This window comes from Mixophyes fleayi, chromosome 1 (genome assembly GCF_038048845.1).
Source record: "Mixophyes fleayi isolate aMixFle1 chromosome 1, aMixFle1.hap1, whole genome shotgun sequence".
In the NCBI taxonomy this organism is placed as follows: Eukaryota; Metazoa; Chordata; class Amphibia; order Anura; family Limnodynastidae; genus Mixophyes; species Mixophyes fleayi.
In genome coordinates this window covers 288,049,289-288,070,602 of record NC_134402.1, presented here as the reverse complement: position 1 = coordinate 288,070,602, position 21,314 = coordinate 288,049,289, and the positions used below count along the sequence as shown (strand labels likewise).

At 38.9% G+C, this 21,314-nt stretch overlaps 1 protein-coding gene across 3 annotated transcripts in view; it reads right to left on the bottom strand.

Moving 5' to 3' along the window:
* The window catches only part of PCSK5 (proprotein convertase subtilisin/kexin type 5), a 327,761-nt gene that overhangs the window by 238,058 nt on the left and 68,389 nt on the right, over window positions 1-21,314 (bottom strand). For all 3 annotated transcript variants that reach the window (XM_075211001.1, XM_075211000.1, XM_075210998.1), the window contains exon 3: window positions 11,579-11,692. In XM_075211001.1, the coding sequence (XP_075067102.1) occupies window positions 11,579-11,692 (114 nt within the window). The remainder of the gene's footprint in view (window positions 1-11,578; window positions 11,693-21,314) is intronic.

Sequence of the window (21,314 nt, the reverse complement as noted above, 5' to 3'; positions counted from 1 at the left end):
GTGATCTGTTTGGTTACAATTCTATCTCAGCCCACCTTAAAGTTGAGGACATACCGGAAGAGAAGGAGATGAAAACCATAGTAACACACACCTTAAAACAGAACCTTGACTGAAAGAAAAATACATTGTTTATACTGTACAATGCTAAATACTGAAATCCATTCTTGTTGGTATTGTTTCTATATAATCTGCTGTGCTTTAATAAATACACTACAAAAACATATCACCCTTCAAGTTCTTGGCTATTTCTGTGCTTTACTAATCAGTCTACAGAACACAAAACAACCAGCTTAATAAAACCAATGTACTGCTCTTACAGGGATTGCCACTAAACTCCCTTTCAGCACTGGACAGTGCTTTAGAAGAACATATTATACTATTCACAAACTTCTCACTTCCCAGGTGCTATAGCTTAACTTTGTAAAATCTGCACTACAACAATAATCCACATAGGAGCAAGCAGCCCGCAGAATGCAGCCAGGTTAAGCTTCAAGTAGGGACACACTCACGACCTGATTAAGAGTTGGATACAACGTCCCAAAAAAAACGCAGACGTAATTTGAAAGAACATGATGCATTTTACATAGTATCCATGTATCTTAAGATACGAGCGACTCTGCATACTACGTTAAATGCATCTATTGAATGAAGATACATTTAAAGTGTAGGATATGTTTAAAATAATTAAAGTATGTATACTTGAAGAGGAACAACTGTTAACCTTTGCTTTTTGAACTTTTGACCATTATTGGCAGTGTTTAGGCCACTTTCTCCACCAACAGCTATAGTTGTTATTTCACTACTTTACGTATAAAATGTCCCCCACACCTCTTAGATTGTAAGTTCATTAGAACAGGGCCATCACTACCTTCTATTTCATTTCAATGTATGCAATTTGTTTGTGGAAGGATAATAACTATGACTCTAAAATGCATATTTCACTTTTAGGGTGTTGCTTTAAAATCTATCTTGGTACAGTGATGGATATAGCAAGTTTTGGGCAATGGGCAATGTCTGGTTGTTAGCCCAACCTCCACTAACTTGTTGCGTCTGATCATCAACTGAAACATTCAAAATTTTGTCAAATTTATTCTGATCCATTTCTTGTTCTAAATTTCAATTAAAACTTGCAGCAAACACCTCACTTTAAGTGTAAGAATGCATCAAACTCTGAAGTATTTTACAATAAATAACAAGAACACCTCCCAAAGTCCACTGACATTTACAACTCACCCATCATACCAAGTTTACTGTATCCCTTGTTAAAAATGATGTATCACCTCTGTGACAGGTCCTTTTTTGTTATGTCCAGGCTATTTAAAGCTCCCATTGGTTCAACGAGGAGAGTGACAGATAGAAAGTGCAGACAGTATGTTAATATACTATTCCAAACAGCGCTCTGACTCTTTCCCACCTATTCCATGCCCCATGATAGCACTGGCGGAGAGCACTGACAAGGGACAGGGGAGCTGTGATTAGCATGCTGGCTGGACTGTTTATCGTAATAGGTAAGAGACGCACAGAAAAAAAGTGTATTTACATGCATATGCTGAGCGCAGATGCATATAGAACATAAACAGTATAATTTGTGTCAGGCGTAACAAAGTATATATACACTTACGGTACAATAGCATACAGCTAGCAGTGAGACAGTGATAGTAGTAAATGCTAAAGTCACATTTCCCTATTTGTATACAATATTATAACATCATAAAATGTCATAAAGAAGAGAAAACAGTGTCTTGACAGTATTAATAAATGTGAAAGTTGCATTTTAAAATGTAATTAAATACAGGCAGACATAGAAAACACAAGTAAAATCAAATACAAACATCTGTTTTCCCAGTCGAAAATACAGTGGGAATCTTCTTTCCTGCAGTAGTCCAAATAGAAATGTCAATTAAGTAAGTGATTTAAGTACTATCAGCTGGAGGAGTCACGTTACAATCAGCCAATCAGAAGCAGCTAGATCCTGCTGCTGATAGTCATCATTATCATTGCATATTGTTGCACCAGCTCTCCAGCACCAACAAGAGATACTCCTCCTAAAAGGCCACGTGTTATTGTGGTGCAATTATATGAACAATAGTTGACTATAGTTAGCCAACGCCTGCCCACTCCTGCCTGCCCATGTTCCACCTCACCAGGTGCAAGGAGACACAGGTCAATGGTATGTAAAACTATATATGGGTATGTGTGAACACATTTTGGTGCCTCTTCAACTCTAAATTAGTGCATTTATTAGCATTATATTGCTCAAAAAAATTCTGTTATGTTAGAGCTGCAACCGTTATCTCTGTAACTTTTATTTTTTAAAGCACTATCAGTGAAACAAATACACAATATAATCTGTAGTATGTATAAGCTGAGATGTACTTTCTAAAGATTCCAGGGTATTTGAACCTGTTTAATGGGAACACAAAGTAAGTTTACTATATTATAAAAGAAACAAAAAGAAAATATTCAAAAAGTATATGAGTATATTAATTATTAATATATTGGTATTTATTTATTGTATATATTCAAACGTATACACATAATAATCATTTAAGACATAAAAAAAAACAAATATAAGGCAGCTGTGTTAAGAAATCTGAGATGTCTCAAAGCAGCCTTTGTTATGGGATTAAGTGGAAAATGTGAGCCAAAGTTGGCAGGCTATGAACACTAGATGCACCACTTGTCCATTAACAACATTAAATCTGTTTAATAATATAATATAATATTATATGAAATTAACAAGCCCCAAAGCAACTCCATCTATACACAAGAGGAAAGTTATTTTTCCTACTGACTGATCATTTAACTGTTTTGATTTTCCAAAAGCAGAGAACTCCACTCAAAAAAAAACATAGCTTTGACCATTTTTTGATCTTCACGATGAAGCTCTTTTTGGAAATACAAACTATGCAATCTCTCAAAGACAGGTTTATTTGTTTAAGTTGATCTAATAATTCTTTATTTCCACACAGATGGACTCTATCATCTGAATCATATGACCTTTGAAAACAACTCATTTCAAAAGGACTTATTTAGGTTTATCTTAGCAAATAAGATAAATACTTATACATTCAGTAATTGTCTGTTTATTATCTGTAATTAATTAATCAAGAACAAACTTTAAAGTTGTATTTTATTTGACATTATACAGTATTTGGTGTTGAGCATTTCCTAAATCCTTTCGATTCCATGATGTAAGAAAAAAAATTGAAAAGCGTCAAAAGAGATGAATAGTTAAGAAACAAAACAAAACACTACATACATTCACCTGTGCTATGCACAGTTATACAGAGATTAGTGTCACTTTAAGGCTGCACTATCGCCTAGAAAAAAAATTCCTAATGTACTCCCTCCCATTGGCTTTATGATTTTACCATAGACTTTCCTATACATTGTCTCACGTGATGTCTTGTTATAATGAAATTGCATATATAAATCAAGATATAATTTAGATAAATGAGCTACCTTAGCAAAGAATAAGCAATTAGCAGGAAAATTCTAGATTTTGAAGCCTTTTGAATGTTCGGCAAGCTGTCTTTACAAAATATTCACACAAAAATGTTTTACTTAATGCACACAACAAGCAGCCATCCAGCTAAATATGGCATGAAATGAAACTGTTTACCATATCAGGCACATAACAGGATAGAATCTACTCTTTTATGTGACATGATCAAAAAGTCCATTTGATGTGAAGCTACAAATTAAAAAGGAGATTTGCTCATATTTAATTGGTTGATAAAATGCTGATTTGGTAGCTTATCACTGCAAATGATGCTATATGTGGAGTTACTATCATAGTCTGGGAATAACATCAAACATGCTATATAAATGTTATGTTATATTTACAGCATTAAGTAAAAATAAATTGGATGTTCATCACAAATATTTATCCTGTAAGTATGGCTATGGAGAAGCTAGTAAAACAGAACTCTGTACATTCTTCAAGGCGTCTGTTTTGTTTTTTTCCATAAATTCGGTACAGTGCTGGATTGTTGTCCTAATTGTCTCTGATTTGTCCCACTTGCTACATTTTCTGGCACACTGCATCAGCTATCCTGTTTCAGCAATATGTCTATTATTGGCTGTATGTGCAACTATTATGGCTCCGCTGAAGCAAAGGCCTCCTGACCACAATGGAGCTTTCAGCTTACAAGAGAAATACCAAACAAGAAAAAAATATTACACAAGTATCCTTAAAGGAAACATACAAAATCAATATGGCATTGTGGCAATTTTAAAGTTTGCTGAGATTCATTCAACTTCTAGCTCCATACGGACAAAGGGTTCTTTACAAATTATTTACAAGTTTCTACCATAGGGTGTTATTCAACTATTGTAAATTGTACTGAAAACTATTAATCAAAATATCCCTACCTATATTAGGTTAATTATTAAAATATTACAAATGTACATATATTATATATTGTCGCTGTAGTTTTCTTTGCTGTTGAGAGCACAGTTGTGTATATATATATATATATTATCGTAGATTTATAAGGTGCCAGAGTGCTCTGCAGCACCACACTGTAGGTAAAACAAGGACATACATAAATCAAGGATAGACAAGGCAGACAAAATAAATGCAGACATGAACACAAAGGGTATAGAGGACCCTGCTCATTAGAGAGATTACATTCTAAGTGGAATAGGGCACAGCTGAAACAAGAAGAGCGAGTGTAGCTTAGAGTGGAGGCTGGGCAGCTGTGAGGGTGTATTAGTGTGATTAGTATCATCAGTGATAAGGTAAGCTTTAAAAAAGAGATGGCTTTTTAGAGAATGTCTAAAGATTTGAAGGCTGTGGGAAAGCCTGACTGGGCTTGGTACGCAATTCCATAAGTGTGGAGCAGCATAGTAAAAGTCTTGTATGCGAGAGCTAGAGGTGGTTACCAGAGAGGAGACAAGGCGCAAGCAAGAGGTAGATCTAAGAGGGCAGGAGGGAGAGTATTTTGATATGAGATTTGAGATGTATGAAGGGGTGGTGTTGTTGAGGGCTTTGTAGGTAAGGGTGAGTCATTTGAATTGGATTCCGGGAGGACACAGGGAGCTAGTGTAGGGATTTGCAAAGTGGTGCAGTAGATGTGGAGTGGTGTGTTGAAGTTTAATAATTGGATGAAGGTGGTAATCAATATTTTCTGTATACTATATCGGTTGCGATGCGATTCATATGCAATTGTGAGGGAGGCAGGGGGAGGAGGTTCAGGTAGACAGAGAAGTGAGTTGAAGGTGGCAAAAAGATGATGAGGGTTAGAAGATAGGGTGGATATTAGAGATTTGAAGAATGTTTGTTTGGCAATTGAAAGAGCAGTGCTGTAAGATGAAGGATGAATTTATAGTGGAGGATATCAGGATAGGAACGAGATTTCCTCCAGTGGGGCTCTGCAGTGTGGGAGCACTTTTGCAGCTACAGGGTATGTTTGGTCTGTTATGTTTGGGGTTTGGATTGTCAGCGATTGTATGTGGTAGCTGGAGCTGTATTGTCTACAGTTAAAGTGAGTGTTTTGTTGTAGAAAGGAAGTTTAAGGGCTCCTTCCCATCTGTGCGCATTATCTTGTGCTGTTCACACATTAGTAACAGCACAAGACAAAAAAAGCATGTGGAAACGCATTAAAAATGTAAATACACTTTAAAGAGTTTCATACATTTTTATAAAATTTCCCACTGCATATGTATGAATGAGCCCTTAATATGGAAGTTCAGCATCACCTGAACTATTGTGCTGAAGAGTGGATTGGTCTATATTTGGACCTCCAGTTAAACTTGGTTCCAAATAAAGTGCTTGTCAAAGAAAGGAGGTATTCTACCAATGTTAACTGTAATTTCACCATCAGCTGAGCTGTGTTTAAAAGAGGTGGAAGCTATGCGTATGGTGCGTTTAGACCAGATAGCATATAAAAATGTTTTACAGTCTGGCTCCTAGATTCTAAATTATTTGTTGAGCGTTGTACTACATAATGTGCAACAATTTCCCCAGTTTTGTCAGAGTACTGCTTTGAGTGCAATCATGACAAAATCATCAAATCAAGTGCATGTTTTCTTTTAAACTCCATATAAAACATACGGCCATATATTTATCTGACATATCTGAATTTATTAAAATCAGTGGGAGTAAATAATCAGTCGTATAACAGTCATTAAGCCAGGAAAAATACATATTTTTGTTACCTAGTAAAGCATACCTCCCAATATTTAAAAAAAAAGCAAAATCAGGGTCACACCAACATCATGGCAACTGGGAGGAATGGTTTAAGTCAATAGCAATATTCCCACTGATTATTTCAGAGAATTATAAGCATACACTCTACTGAATGATGGATAGACTTAACTGTTATTAGTACTGCTTATTTCACTGGAATATACAAGTCAGGCAAGCCATAAAAAGTCAAGCTACCTAATAATGTAATATGTTCGAGCTATCTCCAAACTTCATCATATTTGAAAAAAATCTATCAAGATATCAGCATGAAACCTGGGCCAAATTATCAAGAAGGAACCAATCTACTGGGAGAAAAAGTGTACTTATCAGAAAGGTGTGTTTTTTACCTTGGTTCAGCAAAAATAATTTTCAGAACAATGCTTTAAAATAGATTCTATTAATTGTCTCATGTGTTATACACAAAGCCAACTTCACTATTTAGCTATAGAGGTGCAGCACTGCTCCTCTATACTAATAAAGTGGTTCTGTTTCAAGCAAACAGTGTTGTTTTTGATGCCCCTCTCCAGTGACTTTACCTTGGCATAAATTGATTGAAAGGTAAATACCAAAATTACCATTGCTTCCTGTTTGAAAAGTAGTAGTAGTAGGAGCAGCACGGTGGCTTAGTGGTTAGCACTTCTGCCTCACAGCACTGGGCTCATGAGTTCAATTCCCGACCATGGCCTTATCTGTGTGGAGTTTGTATGTTCTCCCTGTGTTTGCGTGGGTTTCCTCCAGGTGCTCCGGTTTCCTCCCACACTCCAAAAACATACTAGTAGGTTAGCTGGCTGCTATCAAAAATTGACCCTAGTCTGTCTCTCTCTCTCTGTGTATGTTAGGGAATTTAGACTGTAAGCTCCAAAGGGGCAGGGACTGATGTGAATGAGTTCTCTTTATTGCGCTTCGGAATCGGTGGCACTATATAAATGGTGATGAAGATGAGAGCTGTTGGAACTTTTTATGGAGGCCTAGAAAATCTACATCCCAGGTAAGTAAAATTCTGTATTTAATCTTAACTTTGTAAACTCCATTCAAAACTAAATGTAAAGTTTTGGATGGAGTTTATGTTTATGGGCATGGCCTGACACTGAGAGATGTTCTAGAGATCCCAATAATTTTCTCTTCCTGTGTCACAGGAGCTAAAAATTAGATTGCCAGTTTGATTTGTCGGGGGGAACTGTCCTTCATTGGTTCTGTGTGATCAGCAAAACGAAAAGTGTATATACACTATATCAAAATAAATATCTAATATTATAGTACTACATTTCAAATTGGCAAAAAGGGACACTTATGCCTTGCTATCAACAAAAAGCACCTTATTTATGTTCAAAGACTAACACAAGCACTTTGGTGGATTTTATGATACAAAGGTGATGATTTAGAGCTTGGTGCAAATTTTGCCTGGGTGCAGAATTGTCAGCCCAGAAAACCATGCCACACTGCCAGGGGTGCAAATACAAACATTTATTTTGTATGCAGGGCAAGTAATGCATGATCTTACATGCTACACACATACTGGCCAGCTTTTATTTACAGTGCATTTTACAGTTCAAATGGGGCGCACCCCTTCACAACTGTATATCAGGTTGTTTATTTTACAGGTCTTCCCCCTCCCCCAACAATCTTGCAGCACAAAATAGTTTTTCAGGTGCAAATTTTGCTCCCTCTAGCTGGATTTGCTTGTAACTCCAAATCAAACCCAATATGTCATTAAACACAACTTGCCAAGTACATTCCTATCCACTGATATATGTATTTATATAAAGTTTGGAGAACAATAGTTCAGTTTGATTAGTGATTGCGCAACAAAAGAAATTCCCACATCGGAAACTCAAAGTGAAACGCGCCGACAGTGTAAATCCCTTAGAGGTGAACGTTCCATTACCCCACACCAGTGCCGTAACTAGACATTTTAGTGCCCTGGGCGAGACAGGGCACCGGCGCCCCCCATCTAAGTGGGAGTGACATTTGCCAAGTGGGTGTGGCCAACCTAATGTGGGGGTGTGGCTAGCACTTTACTGAATGAATTCTTTTGTATTGCTGTGTAGTTGGTAGCCTCAAAAATACAGGTGTAACCTATACAAATTTCTCTCACTATAGGGAAGAAATATAAGAGCCCTTGGCTACACCTGTATTTTTTGCAATAGACACTATGTGGAGGAAAATAGAAATCATAGATTATGAATATGAAAATGACAAATTTTCTATTTCCTGTACTTTACACGACATACACTATATAAATTTGGATTTTTAAATACATATAAACCCAGTGCTGGAAGTGGGCTGCAGGATGACAAGTAAGAGGAATAGGGGAGAAGATGGTGCAAGGGGGTAGATGAGAGGGACAGGGGAGAAGGTGGCACAGAGGGGGTAGTAGATGAGAGAGCCTGGGGACAAGGTGGCACAGAGGGGGTAGTAGATGAGAGAGCCTGGGGACAAGGTGGCACAGAGGGGGTAGTAGATGAAAGGGCCTGGGGACAAGGTGGCACAGAGGGGGTAGTAGATGAGAGAGCCTGGGGACAAGGTGGCACAGAGGGGGTAGTAGATGAGAGAGCCTGGGGACAAGGTGGCACATGGGGGGGGGGAGTAGATGAGAGGAACTGGGGAGAAGGTGGCACAGGGGGGTAGATGAGAGGGACTGTGGAGAAGGTGGGACAGGGGGGTAGATGAGAGGAACTGAGAAGGTGGGACAGGGGGGTAGATGAGAAGGACTGGGGAGAAGGTGGCACAGGGGGGTAGATGAGAGGGACTGTGGAGAAGGTGGGACAGGGGGGTAGATGAGAGGGACTGGGGAGAAGGTGGCACAAGGGGGTAGATGAGAGGGACTGGGGAGAAGGTGGCACAAGGGGGTAGATGAGAGGGACTGGGGAGAAGGTGGCACAGATGGGGTAGATGAGAGGGACAGGGGAGAATACATAAATGCAAAATACCAAAAAATACAATACCAAAAAATAATCATTATACATTTTCATGTCCCCTGCCCCCATAGATTTTGCTTCCCCACTACACTCCCTCAGTTTTTGCTCCTGGATGGAGCACCCTATTTCCTATTTTTTTTTTTTAAATATATATTTTAATTACAATATAACATTTACTTACCTATTTTTCTTCCCTCCTGGATGGTCAGCATAGCAGTCAGCAGTAGATGCAGGGGACTCACTCTCTCTGCTCAGCAATGGCCGCTCCTCACTTTCTTTTCAGAGGGGGGGGTGGAGCAGAGCACAGCATCCTGGAAGGGGAGGGGGCGGGTCCTGACAAATAACTTTATACACACCGTCTGACAGACAGTGTGATCATTCTTTGACCAGCCACCACACTAGCCCCTCCCCCGACTCGCGGCACCCGACCCCCCCCTCCCCCGACTCGCGGTAACCGACCCCCCCTCCCCCGACTCGCGGCACCCCCCCTGCATGAGTCGCGGGGGGGGGGGGGGGCAATATTTTTTTATTTTATTTTATTTTTTTTAGATATTTTTTTTTTACTTTGAGCCACAGAGGGGAAGGTAGCGGGCGGCTGCTGCGCCCCCTCGGGCTTGCGCTCGGGGCGACGGCACCGCCCGCACCACCCTAGTTACGGCTCTGCCCCACACTCCCTAGAAAATTGTGATGTGCTATGATGTCTTACATTTCCACTACTGGCAATAAATCTGTGTTTATACCTTCAGAAGCAGCTCGCTGTTATATCTATGTAATATCCCATTCAATATCAATCCTAGACACGTGGAGCAAAGCATTTGTGTTATCACAGTGTTTCCATTTTTCTTCCTTTCAGAATATATGGCACAATATTGTCATCCTTGAGAGCAATTATCAAGGTAACGGTGACCCTGTAAGGCTGCATAACACTCACTGATCACATTCAAATGAATGAAGAGATGTAATTTCCATAAAGTTAATAAAATACATTTCTGTGTTTTGTTCCATTCAACCTACAAATTCAAAACATTTTGCAATTTCACATTAATTCTACCAGCTTCCCATCGGCAGGAGTTGGTTGAGCTAAATATTCTCACTGCTGTTAACTTTATTATGCTCTGGCTGGCAACAGATTGTCCTAGCCCTGCTCACCTCATCTGCTGCAAAGCTCTGTATGCCCAGTATTAAAGAATGAATGCAATAGGTGCTCTGACTCTAGCAAGATCACCTAAATATACCTACAGTCCCTATGTTATTCTTCTAATAAATGTATCCATAAATTTATAACTCATCATGTTTAATTGTCCTGAAAAACAACATGTGGCGGTTGCCATCATTACAGAAGCTAATAATAGCCAAGGACAACAAAACCAAAAAGGTTGCTTTGGTGCTATATTTATTTATCTATTTGGCAATAATCAAATAGATCATACTTGCCAACTCTCCCGGAAAGTCCGGGAGACACCCGAAATTCGAGTCAGTCTCCCGGGCTCCCGGGGGAGATGGCATTTCTCCCGCATCCCGGATTTCACCGAGAATCGCGTCATTTGACGACATTCTCAGTGAATCACGCCATTTTGGAGGGCGGGAGGGGGCGGGACGAGACCAATCGCGTCTTTTTGGCCCCGCCCCCCGCGGCGCAAATTACGTTTTCGCGGCCCCCTCCTGCCCTCCAGTCTCGCCCCCTCTGGCAACTATGAAATAGATGTGTGCAAATCAGTTGTAGTTTTAAATATATCAAGCTGTGGGGTTGAAAAAGTGGAGATGTTGCCTATAGCAACCAATCAGATTCTAGTTATCATTTGTTTAGTACATTCTACAAAATGATGGCTAGAATCTGATTGGTTGCTATAGGCAACATATCCACTTTTTAAACCTGCAGCTTGATAAATTTACCCCTGAATCTTACTACAGCATTTTTTCTATACCCATAACATTTCTTAATTAATCTTGAGAACACTGTAGTGATCAGCTGCAAGGTAAATACAAATATAATGTCAAACATCCCAATATCTGTCATGAAACCATATACAAAAATATGTTTGTGAATTTTTCAAAATGATTTGATATTGGATCAACTTGTCTATTATGTTTAATGAGCCTTAGATAATGTCATCATGTAGTCCCCTTGTGTGGGGATCAGATAATATTTCCCATACATACGGACTTACAGTTGGAATTAGTAAATACTGCCTATATGCATGCTCTGCTTATAAAAATTCTCATTTGCTTTGCCGTTAAATTGAACTTTAAATTGAACTTTACATTGTATAGTAGTTTTCAATGAGAAATATGTTGTGGGTTATAAATAGTATATACTAATATTAAATGGCATGCACATATTTTTTAAGCTAATATTTCTTTATAAGTATATAGGAATAATTTGCAGTGCCATAGTTTGCCATCAATGAAGATCAATAAGCGAAAATGTACCAGAAACTAATACAGGGGTTGCATATGTACTTACAATATACCACATGCTTGGCCACTTGGGATCATTGAAGTAGGCAGAATGTACATTGGTAACTTTATAATCCCTCTTTGTCCTTTTCTTAACCACCTGCTGTTCTATCCACTCCACCTGCCAACAAAAAATAAACAATCGGTAAGTCTTACGGATCTCAGTGTTTGTCAAGATGTGTCAAATCCTTGTTTTTTTAATACTTTTGTATGATTCATATATTATATTCCATCTAATCTCAATCCATTCTATTTAATTAATTGTACTTCTTCCATGCCCCCTACAGCACTCTGTCAGCCCTTCCGAACCAATACATGGCAATTTAATAAGTGGGAGTACACATTGGACTTAGATGGAAAGTGCTTCGATATCAGCATTCAAAGCATAGAAAGAAAATGTGATTGTTGATCAGGAAGTTGCATGTTGTCCACAGACACATAGGTGTGCACATAGGTAAGCATAACCAAATCAAGCACACAGGTACGCCTGCATTTAGGACTTGCACTGACACTCATATATGATAATTGTTTATTTCACACCTAGAACATGCAATCACAAATATTATAATACATAAAAAAGAAAAAAACAATATAGCAATTACATATTAATCTCTAGAAGAGTAACATTAAGTTATTATCTTAGGGAAACGGTTAACTCTCCACCACAGTGTGAAACTAATTTCAAAAATCAAATTCAATACAGACCGAAAAGAAAAATAATAGTTCAATGCAATATTTGTTATGATCCACTCAATTAAGCTTTCAGACACAGCATTGTCTGAATGGAATATTTTGCAGAACATAAAGACCGTGGGCACCAAGGTACAGAACACCAAGCTAATTTCTTTAAAGAACTTGACGATAATGGAGGCACTAAATGTATAGGTCAAATGCACTTCTGAAAATGTATTTCTACCCAAGGCCTTCACCATCACCAAGATGCGCTAGTAAAGACAAATACAAGGTTAAACCCATCAAGCTATGCCGAAAAATAAATTTTAGCATGTGATAGAGTCAGTTTTTGTTTGGCGTAGAATACAATAATTAACATGTAAATAGATTATATAGAATTACATACAAATAATATAGAGATGTTTGACTAATGAATTAGATAGATAGATAGAAAATATGTCAGTCCATAATTTAAGTGAAAGGGCAGATTTATAAGAAAATGTATATATCATAATAAGAATAAAGTATCAAAATTGACCCTAGTATCTCTGTGTGTGTGTGTATATTAGAGAATATAGACTGTAAGCTCCAATGGGGCAGGGACTGATGTGAAAGAGTTCTCTGTACAGTGTTGCGGAATCAGTGGTGCTATATAAAGAAATGATGATAAGAATGATGATGATAGTAAAATAATTTGAACCAGATACCTGCTGCAGTTTTTCTTTATGAGAAAGAGGCATTTATATGTCTGTCTATTCCATGTTGCAATTAAAATAAGCCCATATACAGTTTAATGATGTTTACATTTGTGAATTATCAGTTCATTGTTTTCCTCACTCTCATTTCCTTGCTTGATATAGCTTAACAAGTCTTCAACAGGAATATAATTGGTATAATATCACTGATACTACAATTATCCCTGCTGACAAAATTGGTTGCCTTGTCTAAAGGGCCTTAGCAATTTATGTAAATGTGCCACTGCTTTGGTTGAAAAACACATTTCCAAGAAATTTGTTGATATTGCAATTTATAGTCCTTGATGGCTTTTATTTGCTCATGAGATGGCTAAAACATGGATCAGGGTACAGATCTCTCTAGTTGTAAGAAAACAAATCAGATGATCCTGTAGCATAACATTACAAAATGTAACGTTGTTAGTAGGGAATTCAATCTGTCGAGTTACTGTAAAAGGTAACACGGCCTGCGCACTAATACCAATATTACAGTAATAGTGCGCATAATTACCTGTAATATGGTAATTTCAATGCTGGCTTTTCCTGCGGGCAAAAATCTGTGTTAAATGTACCTTATTAATGGTTATAGGTTTACCGCGGCGGTATTCTGGGGGAATTGAATTCCCCCCTAAAAGTGTTTCCCACTATTTGATCTTTTGACATGTACACTGGTCTTCATTGATGATGATACTATAGGGCCTGATTTTGAGTTAGGAGCAAAGCAAAGAAAAGGAGTAACTTTGCACCTGGACAAACCATGTTACAATGCAAGGGGTACAAATTGATTTATTTTTTTGTATACAAGGAAAATACTGGCTGTTTTTATCATGTAGCACACAAATACTTGATAGCTTTATTTTTACACTGAAATTAAAGTTGATCTATTACATGCAGTATCCCAACTATAAATTTGTCCCTACATTTTAAATTAGCTCCCCCTCGAATGCAACATGGTTTTGCCAAGGTGCAAATTTGCTCATTTTCATTGCTTTGCTCCTAACTCAAAATCAGGCCCGTAGTCTGCATGTACTGGTAAGTGTGCAAGAATCTCTGTACTTGATCCATTTCTGAAACATGACTATTTTCGGGGCGATTATAATATAGTATGTAAAAATAATTTAAAGCACAGCAACTGCTCTAATTTACTGAAAAAGGACCACTTATAAGACATTTATAATACTATATTTGAGCATAATTATAAAAACGTTTGTTAAATAAATATGAACCACAAATACAATATCTATTTTAATGAAAAAGAGAAGACCTTATGACCAGTTGGTATAAGTTGTATTCTGATATTTTGAACTGAAATATTTAAGTGAACAAAATTGTTTCACATTCTTAGCAAACTGAAAGCCAGCATTATTTTCTTACTGCCTGCCATCTATACATATGTCTTAATCATCATAGTTACTGTCATCATGGGCAAGAAAAAGGTTTAAAGATGTAATTTCAGAAGGCTATACTTCATTGCTTCCTCTCAGGTATACTACTTTTGTCATAAATGAAATATATATTACAATTTTACAGTTAAAAGATATTTTAAGAATTACTAAACAGATAAAAAGCTTTCTAGTGGTATAAAGCCATACATATAAGTGTATAAGTATATACCAATTACCTATAACCATACCTACTGTGCCATTCATTTCAGTGAAAAACTAGAGTTTATAAGACACGCAAATTTCAGAATCTATAAAGTATATTCCTATAATATAGGCTATAATTATTTTTATAAAGCAATATTTATTTCGGTGAAAAATAAGCATTGATATGACAGGCAATTTTCTGACTGTACAGGGATAAAGTATATTTCTGCAATTTGTAAACACACCTACTGCAGCATGTATTTCAGTAAAAAATGTGCTTATTAGACAGGCAATTTTCTAGCTCTATAAGAATAAAGTATATGCCCAGTAATATGTAAAGACAGCAACTGTGCTATGTATTTGAAAGAAAAAATGACATTTATAACAAAGGCAATTTGAAATACAGGATATTGCACTACCTCCAGACTTACATGTTTTTCCTTTCACACATTGCACTAAGATCTATAGCTCTATACTTGACACAGTTCTGACCACATTCTTTCAGTGAGAAAGACATGGTATATTACACTGATTTGTAACCAACAGCTGTATAAAAATAAACAATAATGATTTATGTGAACAATACTTTAAATCATGTACTTTATGTAATTTTGGTGGAAAAAAAGGTGTTTGAACGTCTAGATGAAGTGAAAGAATCTGTGACTGAAAGAAAAGCAGTCAATTATTACACTGTCACTGACACATACACAAAAACACACTCCTATATATTTCTTGAGGAGAGATATTACCTGTAAGGTGCATGGTAAATAATATATGTGGACTGAGAAATGTTTGCACAGATGAAACTGAGCAGCACAAACAGTAGTGTATCCTGTGACACTGATCAGTGGCAGAGCTGTATAGAACAAGTTAAGGATGAGTGGGGAACTTGCTACGTGGTACTTTTATAGGTTTGTGGTCATGGTAATGGTGACCTGCTTTAGTTTGTTTCCATAAACTTTACTGTTATAGTTTTATTCGACATTGGCGTTATTTTACAGTCTAATTTGTATTAGATGTAGCATTTGACAGGTGGGGAGGAGTTAGAGATAGCATTCAGGAGTCCTGATGATTCCATTTTCTAAAAAAAACCAAAACGATTTTTAATCAATTTATTTTATTTGGAATACCTTATCCTAATGAAGCACTGCATCATTACGTAATCACAAAACTATTGTTCTTTTAAGTTACTGATTTCCAGTGTTTTCTCTCTCGCCATTCGCATAGGCTGCACTGTACAATAGTGCTGGATTTGCATCCAAATACAGGTAACTAAAGGGCAATAGCTACAGAGTTGTGGCACCTTGCTGAGGATCTAAGAGACTGCTTGTTATCCATAGGAACCATTGAAGGATTACACCCATTTAACAAAAATCCTATATGATAGCAATTCTTTTTTAGGCTTTATGACTCCCTGGCTACTGCCACCATTTATGGTTAGCACAATCACTATGTTCTTTCTTCTCTCAGGTAGTACCAAAGGCATGAGAGTGACTACTGCCTTTGAACCATCATCAGTTGTTTATATAGCACCACTGATTCCGCAGCTCTGTACAGATAACTCATTCACATCAGTCCCTCCCCCATTGGAGCTTGCAGTCTAAATTCCCTAACATACACAAAGAGAGAGTCTAGGGTCAATTTTTATAGCAGCCAATTAACCTACTAGTATGTTTTTGGTGTGTGGGAGGAAACTGGAGCACCCAGAGGAAACCCACACAAACACAAGGAGAACATACAAACTCCACACAGATAAGGCCATGGTCAGGAATTGAACTCATGACTCCAGTGCTGTGAGGCAGAAGTGCTAACCACTAGGCCACTGTGCTGCCCGTATCTTGAAAGTTTTTTTTTCTAGAGAACTTTCATATTTCACAATGATCTCAAATGTGTGTGTTAAGCCAAAACATTTCTTAAAGTCTAAAAAAAAATGTACTCAGTGCAATTTAATGTAAATTCATTCCTTGCTAATTGTTTTTATATGCTATCATCTGACTTCTGAACATGAATTTATTGTTAATTATTTTACACCGGTGGGAGGTCCAGATAGTAAAAAAAAGCACTTAGGAAAATATCCACATACTGTAGTTGAATGAATTAAACTCCAGCATTATTATTGGCACATTTTTGACTCCAGTAACTTTCCTAAATAGAAATGATGTAAAAAATCTCTCAACCTTCGACTTTCATTAAAGTAAAACTGATTTAAATGAAGTTATACAAGGAAAAAGACATCACTGCACAGCCAGAGGGAGCATAGTAGACTTTCTTTTGATTCTTTCAGATGACTGTCAACACAGGTAGAGCATAGACCTAACGTCTGATTATATGCTGCCATATCTGTGTCACGTGGCATTAGTAAACTACTCTAACACGGTACTGTTTCCATCTGTAAGAATTACTATGCAACAAAAGACATTCACGAAAAACATGCCTCATGGGTGCACCAGAGTCATAAGTACACAGGAAGATACATTCTAGTAAACAAAGCAAGTCATCTGAAATTATATAATATTCTAATACAATAAGTGTAGCAATTGTTAAAATAGCTGACATATAAAAGAAAAAAATATAAAACTGATATACAGTACAAAATAACCCTATGTAAACTATGCCCACTAATGATGAATGTATTACTTGCATCGTGTCAATATAGGCACGTCAATATGTATGAGAGGTGGCACAAATGCTGCATTTACCTTGAATTAGCTCAAGTTTTTTAGCAAAAAGTACTGATTCATTTCTTGTAGCTCGTAAAAGATTAAAAGACACATGGTAAAGAAATAAAGCCTAAAATGCACGCTTAATGAAAAAAATAAATTTTATATATATATATATATATATATATATATATATATATATATATATATATATAATTGCTACTGTTCTGTGATATGTGGAAGGGGAACATGACTCTTTTAGGAATAAGCTGGTGAAGGTTTGATGGGAAAATGTATTGTACACGGTGCGAAGTACAGATTGGTTGAGATTACTAAGGGCTTGACTTAAGTTCATAGTGGGACTATCACTATGCATTCGAAGCCCCCTCTTGTGGAGAACCTTCAGATTCACCTGAGGAGTACAGCCTGGCTACAGTAGGAAGGTGGTCTTTAGTCTTTAGGATTCAGAGTAGACCTGAGGATGGCCAGGAAGGATTTGTGTGAAGAAAGTCTTATGGAGGATTGTGGACAAGTCAATCCAGCCACGCAATGATGGTCAGTGATGCAGGGACTTTGTCTGGGACAGGAGGGACTTTGTCTGGGACAGGTGACTGGCTGCAGTAGCCAGGGCCGCCGAGAGGGGGGGGGGGGAGCTGGTACATTTTACCCGGGCCCAGCCATGCCAGGGCTGGGCCCTCGCTGCTATTTTTTTTAATTTTCTTTTTTTTTCTTCTTTTTTTTATCTTCCGCTTTTTTATATTTTATATATAAAAAAGTAAAATAATTAATACTCACATGACCGTGGCGCCGCGTCCCTCCTCTCCTGTCACACTGACTGTTGGGCGTGACGTCATAAAGTCACACCCGACAGTCAGTCAGTGAGGAGCACCGCAGCATGAAGGCAGCAGCATGAAGAAAGAAGAGAAGAGAAGACAGAAGAGAGAAGAACCTACCAAAAGGTAAGTAAAGAAATGGAGAGTCAAGGAGAGGAAAACAGAAAGGGACAGTGCTATAAAGAAGGGACACAGAGGCACAGAGGAAAAAAGGGACACAGAGGAAAAAAGGGACACAGAGGCACAGAGGAAAAAAGGGACAAAGAAGGACAGAGAAAAAAAGGGACACAGAGGGAAAAAAGGGACACAGAGGGACAGAGGAAAAAAGGGACACAGAGGGACAGAGAAAAAAAGGGACACAGAGGAAAAAGGGACACAGAGGGACAGAGGAAAAAAGGGACACAGAGGAAATGAGGAAAAAAGGGAACAGAGGGAGAGAAAAAAAAGGGACACAGAGGAAAAAAGAGACACAGAGGGACAGAGATAAAAAGGGAAACAGAGGGACAGAGGAAAAAAGAGACACAGAGGAAAAAAGGGACACAGAGGCACAGAGGAAAAAAGGGACACAGAGGGACAGAGAAAAAAAGGGACACAGAGGAAAAAAGGGACACAGAGGCACAGAGGAAAAAAGGGACACAGAGGGACAGAGAAAAAAAGGGACACAGAGGCACAGAGGAAAAAAGGGACACAGAGAGACAGAGAAAAAAAGGGACACAGAGGCACAGAGGAAAAAAGGGACACAGAGGAAAAAGGGACACAGAGGGACAGAGGAAAAAAGGGACACAGAGGGACAGAGAAAAAAAGGGACACGGAGGAAAAAAGGGACACAGAGGAAAAAAGGGACACAGAGGCACAGAGGAAAAAAGGGACACAGAGGCACAGAGGAAAAAAAAGGGGCAAAGAGGCACAGAGGAAAAAAAGGGGAGAGAAGCACTAATTAAAAAAAAGGGGAGAGAAGCGCTAATTTAAAAAAAGGGGAGAGAAGCACTAATTAAAAAAAAAGGGGAGAGAAGCACTAATTAAAAAAAGGGGAGAGAAGCAATAATTAAAAAAAAAAAGGGGAGAGGCACAGAGTGAAAAAGAAAGGGGGGAAAGCAACATGGAGGGTGCAGTGTAGTTGTGATGAAGGGGCACAGTATTGTGTGTGTGTGATGGCACAAGGGGCTTGTTGCAATGTAGTGTGTGTGAGGTAGGTGGTTGCTAATTAAGGGGCGCTATTTTGTTTGTAGGGTGATAGAGGGGCAATTTAATAGTGGGGACTATTAATTTAGGATGGGGTGGTTTGGGGGCTATTGAATATGGGGGTGAGTTTAGGGTGAATGAGGTCTATTTATTAAATGTGACTATGAGTTATTTAATGGCAGTGATGATTGCGGGAAATAGGTATTGCTGTTTGCAGGAAGGGAATAGGTTTATTTATTAAATGTGAATACAATTATTTTAATGTTGGGGCTGGAGGAAGGCTTAATTGTTAATCGTGGGTGCTATTGATTTAACGCCGGGGCTGGCTGTAATTTTCTAAATGTAGCCAAATAGGTCCTCCAACATTCCAGGATCCGGACAAGCCGCAACTAAAGAAAGCAGCAGTCACAGGTGGTGAAAGTGAGAAGAACAAGTAGGAGAGAGCAGCAGAGTGTGTGAAATGTTGTGATTCTAGTAGGGACAATGTCAATTTTTGGTGAGTGTTGTGCCCAATGTAAGGTGCAGGCCAAGACTGAACTCTTTGTGTACACACTGCATTCTTTCTATACTACACTGTGGTGCTAGATGTCTTAAAAGTCAGGAGTGCTGGGACATATGTCACGCTCTGGTGAATTCAGGACCTAGTGATTTACATGTGCTAGCCAAGCCCCAACAGCGCATTTCCACTCCCCCAAATGTATGACCACACCCCCAATTTTTTTTTAGGGCTTACTCGACTATAAGGGGGGGCCCATGAGTTTGTTGTACCCGGGCCCTGAATTCCTTTTGGCAGCCCTGACAGTAGCTTCACTAGCTCTGCAGGGCAGGGTGTTTCAGGCCTATAGGGGGATGGGGCAGAGGAAACTAGGAATCAGCATTTGGAATAGACTCAGCAGTGATAAGGTCTCAGCCCAAGGATCGGGAGAGGTTGGAACAGAAGGTATAACTGCAGAGGCTGGTGAGCCCACACTACTCTGAGGTACAGCAATGTGTTCATTACATACAGGAGGTTAAGGAAAAGATTAGGAGGGATGAGCATGTGCACAGATTTTCTTTAATCTCCCTGGAATGTTTTAACTTAGACCGAGTGTGAAGGCAAGAGAGTATCTAAAGATAGTATCATTTTTTAAAACATAAGTATTTAAGCTCACAAAAAATAAAGCTTTATATTTGGATCAATGTTCTTCTTTTCAGCTTCCTTGTTAATCGGTCCCATACACTCTCCTCCTATGTCCTCCGTCTCTCCACCTACCTTTCTGAACACTCCCTCCTTGATCCTCTCCAGTCTGGTTTCCGCCCCCGTCACTCCACTGAAACTGCCCTGGCTAAAGTCACCAATGATCTCCTCTCTGCTAAAGCCAGGGACCACTTCTCCCTTCTCATCCTCCTTGATCTCTCAGCAGCCTTCGACACCATTGACCACCCCCTCCTCCTCCACACCCTCCAGTCCTTTGGCCTCTCCGGCCCTGTCCGGTCCTGGTTCACCTCTTACCTTTCTGACTGTTCCTTCTCCGTCACCACCTCTGGGTCTCTCTCCCCCCCGTCCACCCTTCCAGTCGGGGTCCCTCAGGGCTCTGTTTTAGGACCCTTACTCTTCTCTCTATACACCTCTTCCCTGGGTGAACTTATCAGCTTCTACGGCCTCAATTACCACCTCTACGCTGACGACACTCAACTTTACCTCTCCTCTCCTGATCTCTCTCCCTCCCTCCTCTCTAGGGTGTCCGCCTGCCTCTCTGCCATCTCCTCCTGGATGTCCTCTCGATTCCTCAAACTTAACCTCGCCAAAACTGAACTCATAGTCTTTCCTCCCCCTCACACATCGCCCCCTTCTGACCTCTCTATCACTGTTGACAACACCTCTATCTCCCCTGTTCCCCAACTTCGCTGCCTCGGTGTCATCCTCGACTCCTCTCTCTCCTTTGGCCCCCACATTCTCTCTCTTGTTAAATCCTGCCGCTTCCAGCTGCGCAACATCGCTCGCATCCGGCCCTTCCTCTCCCAAGATGCCACCAAATGTCTTATTCACTCTCTGATCATCTCCCGCTTGGACTACTGCAACCTCCTCCTTAC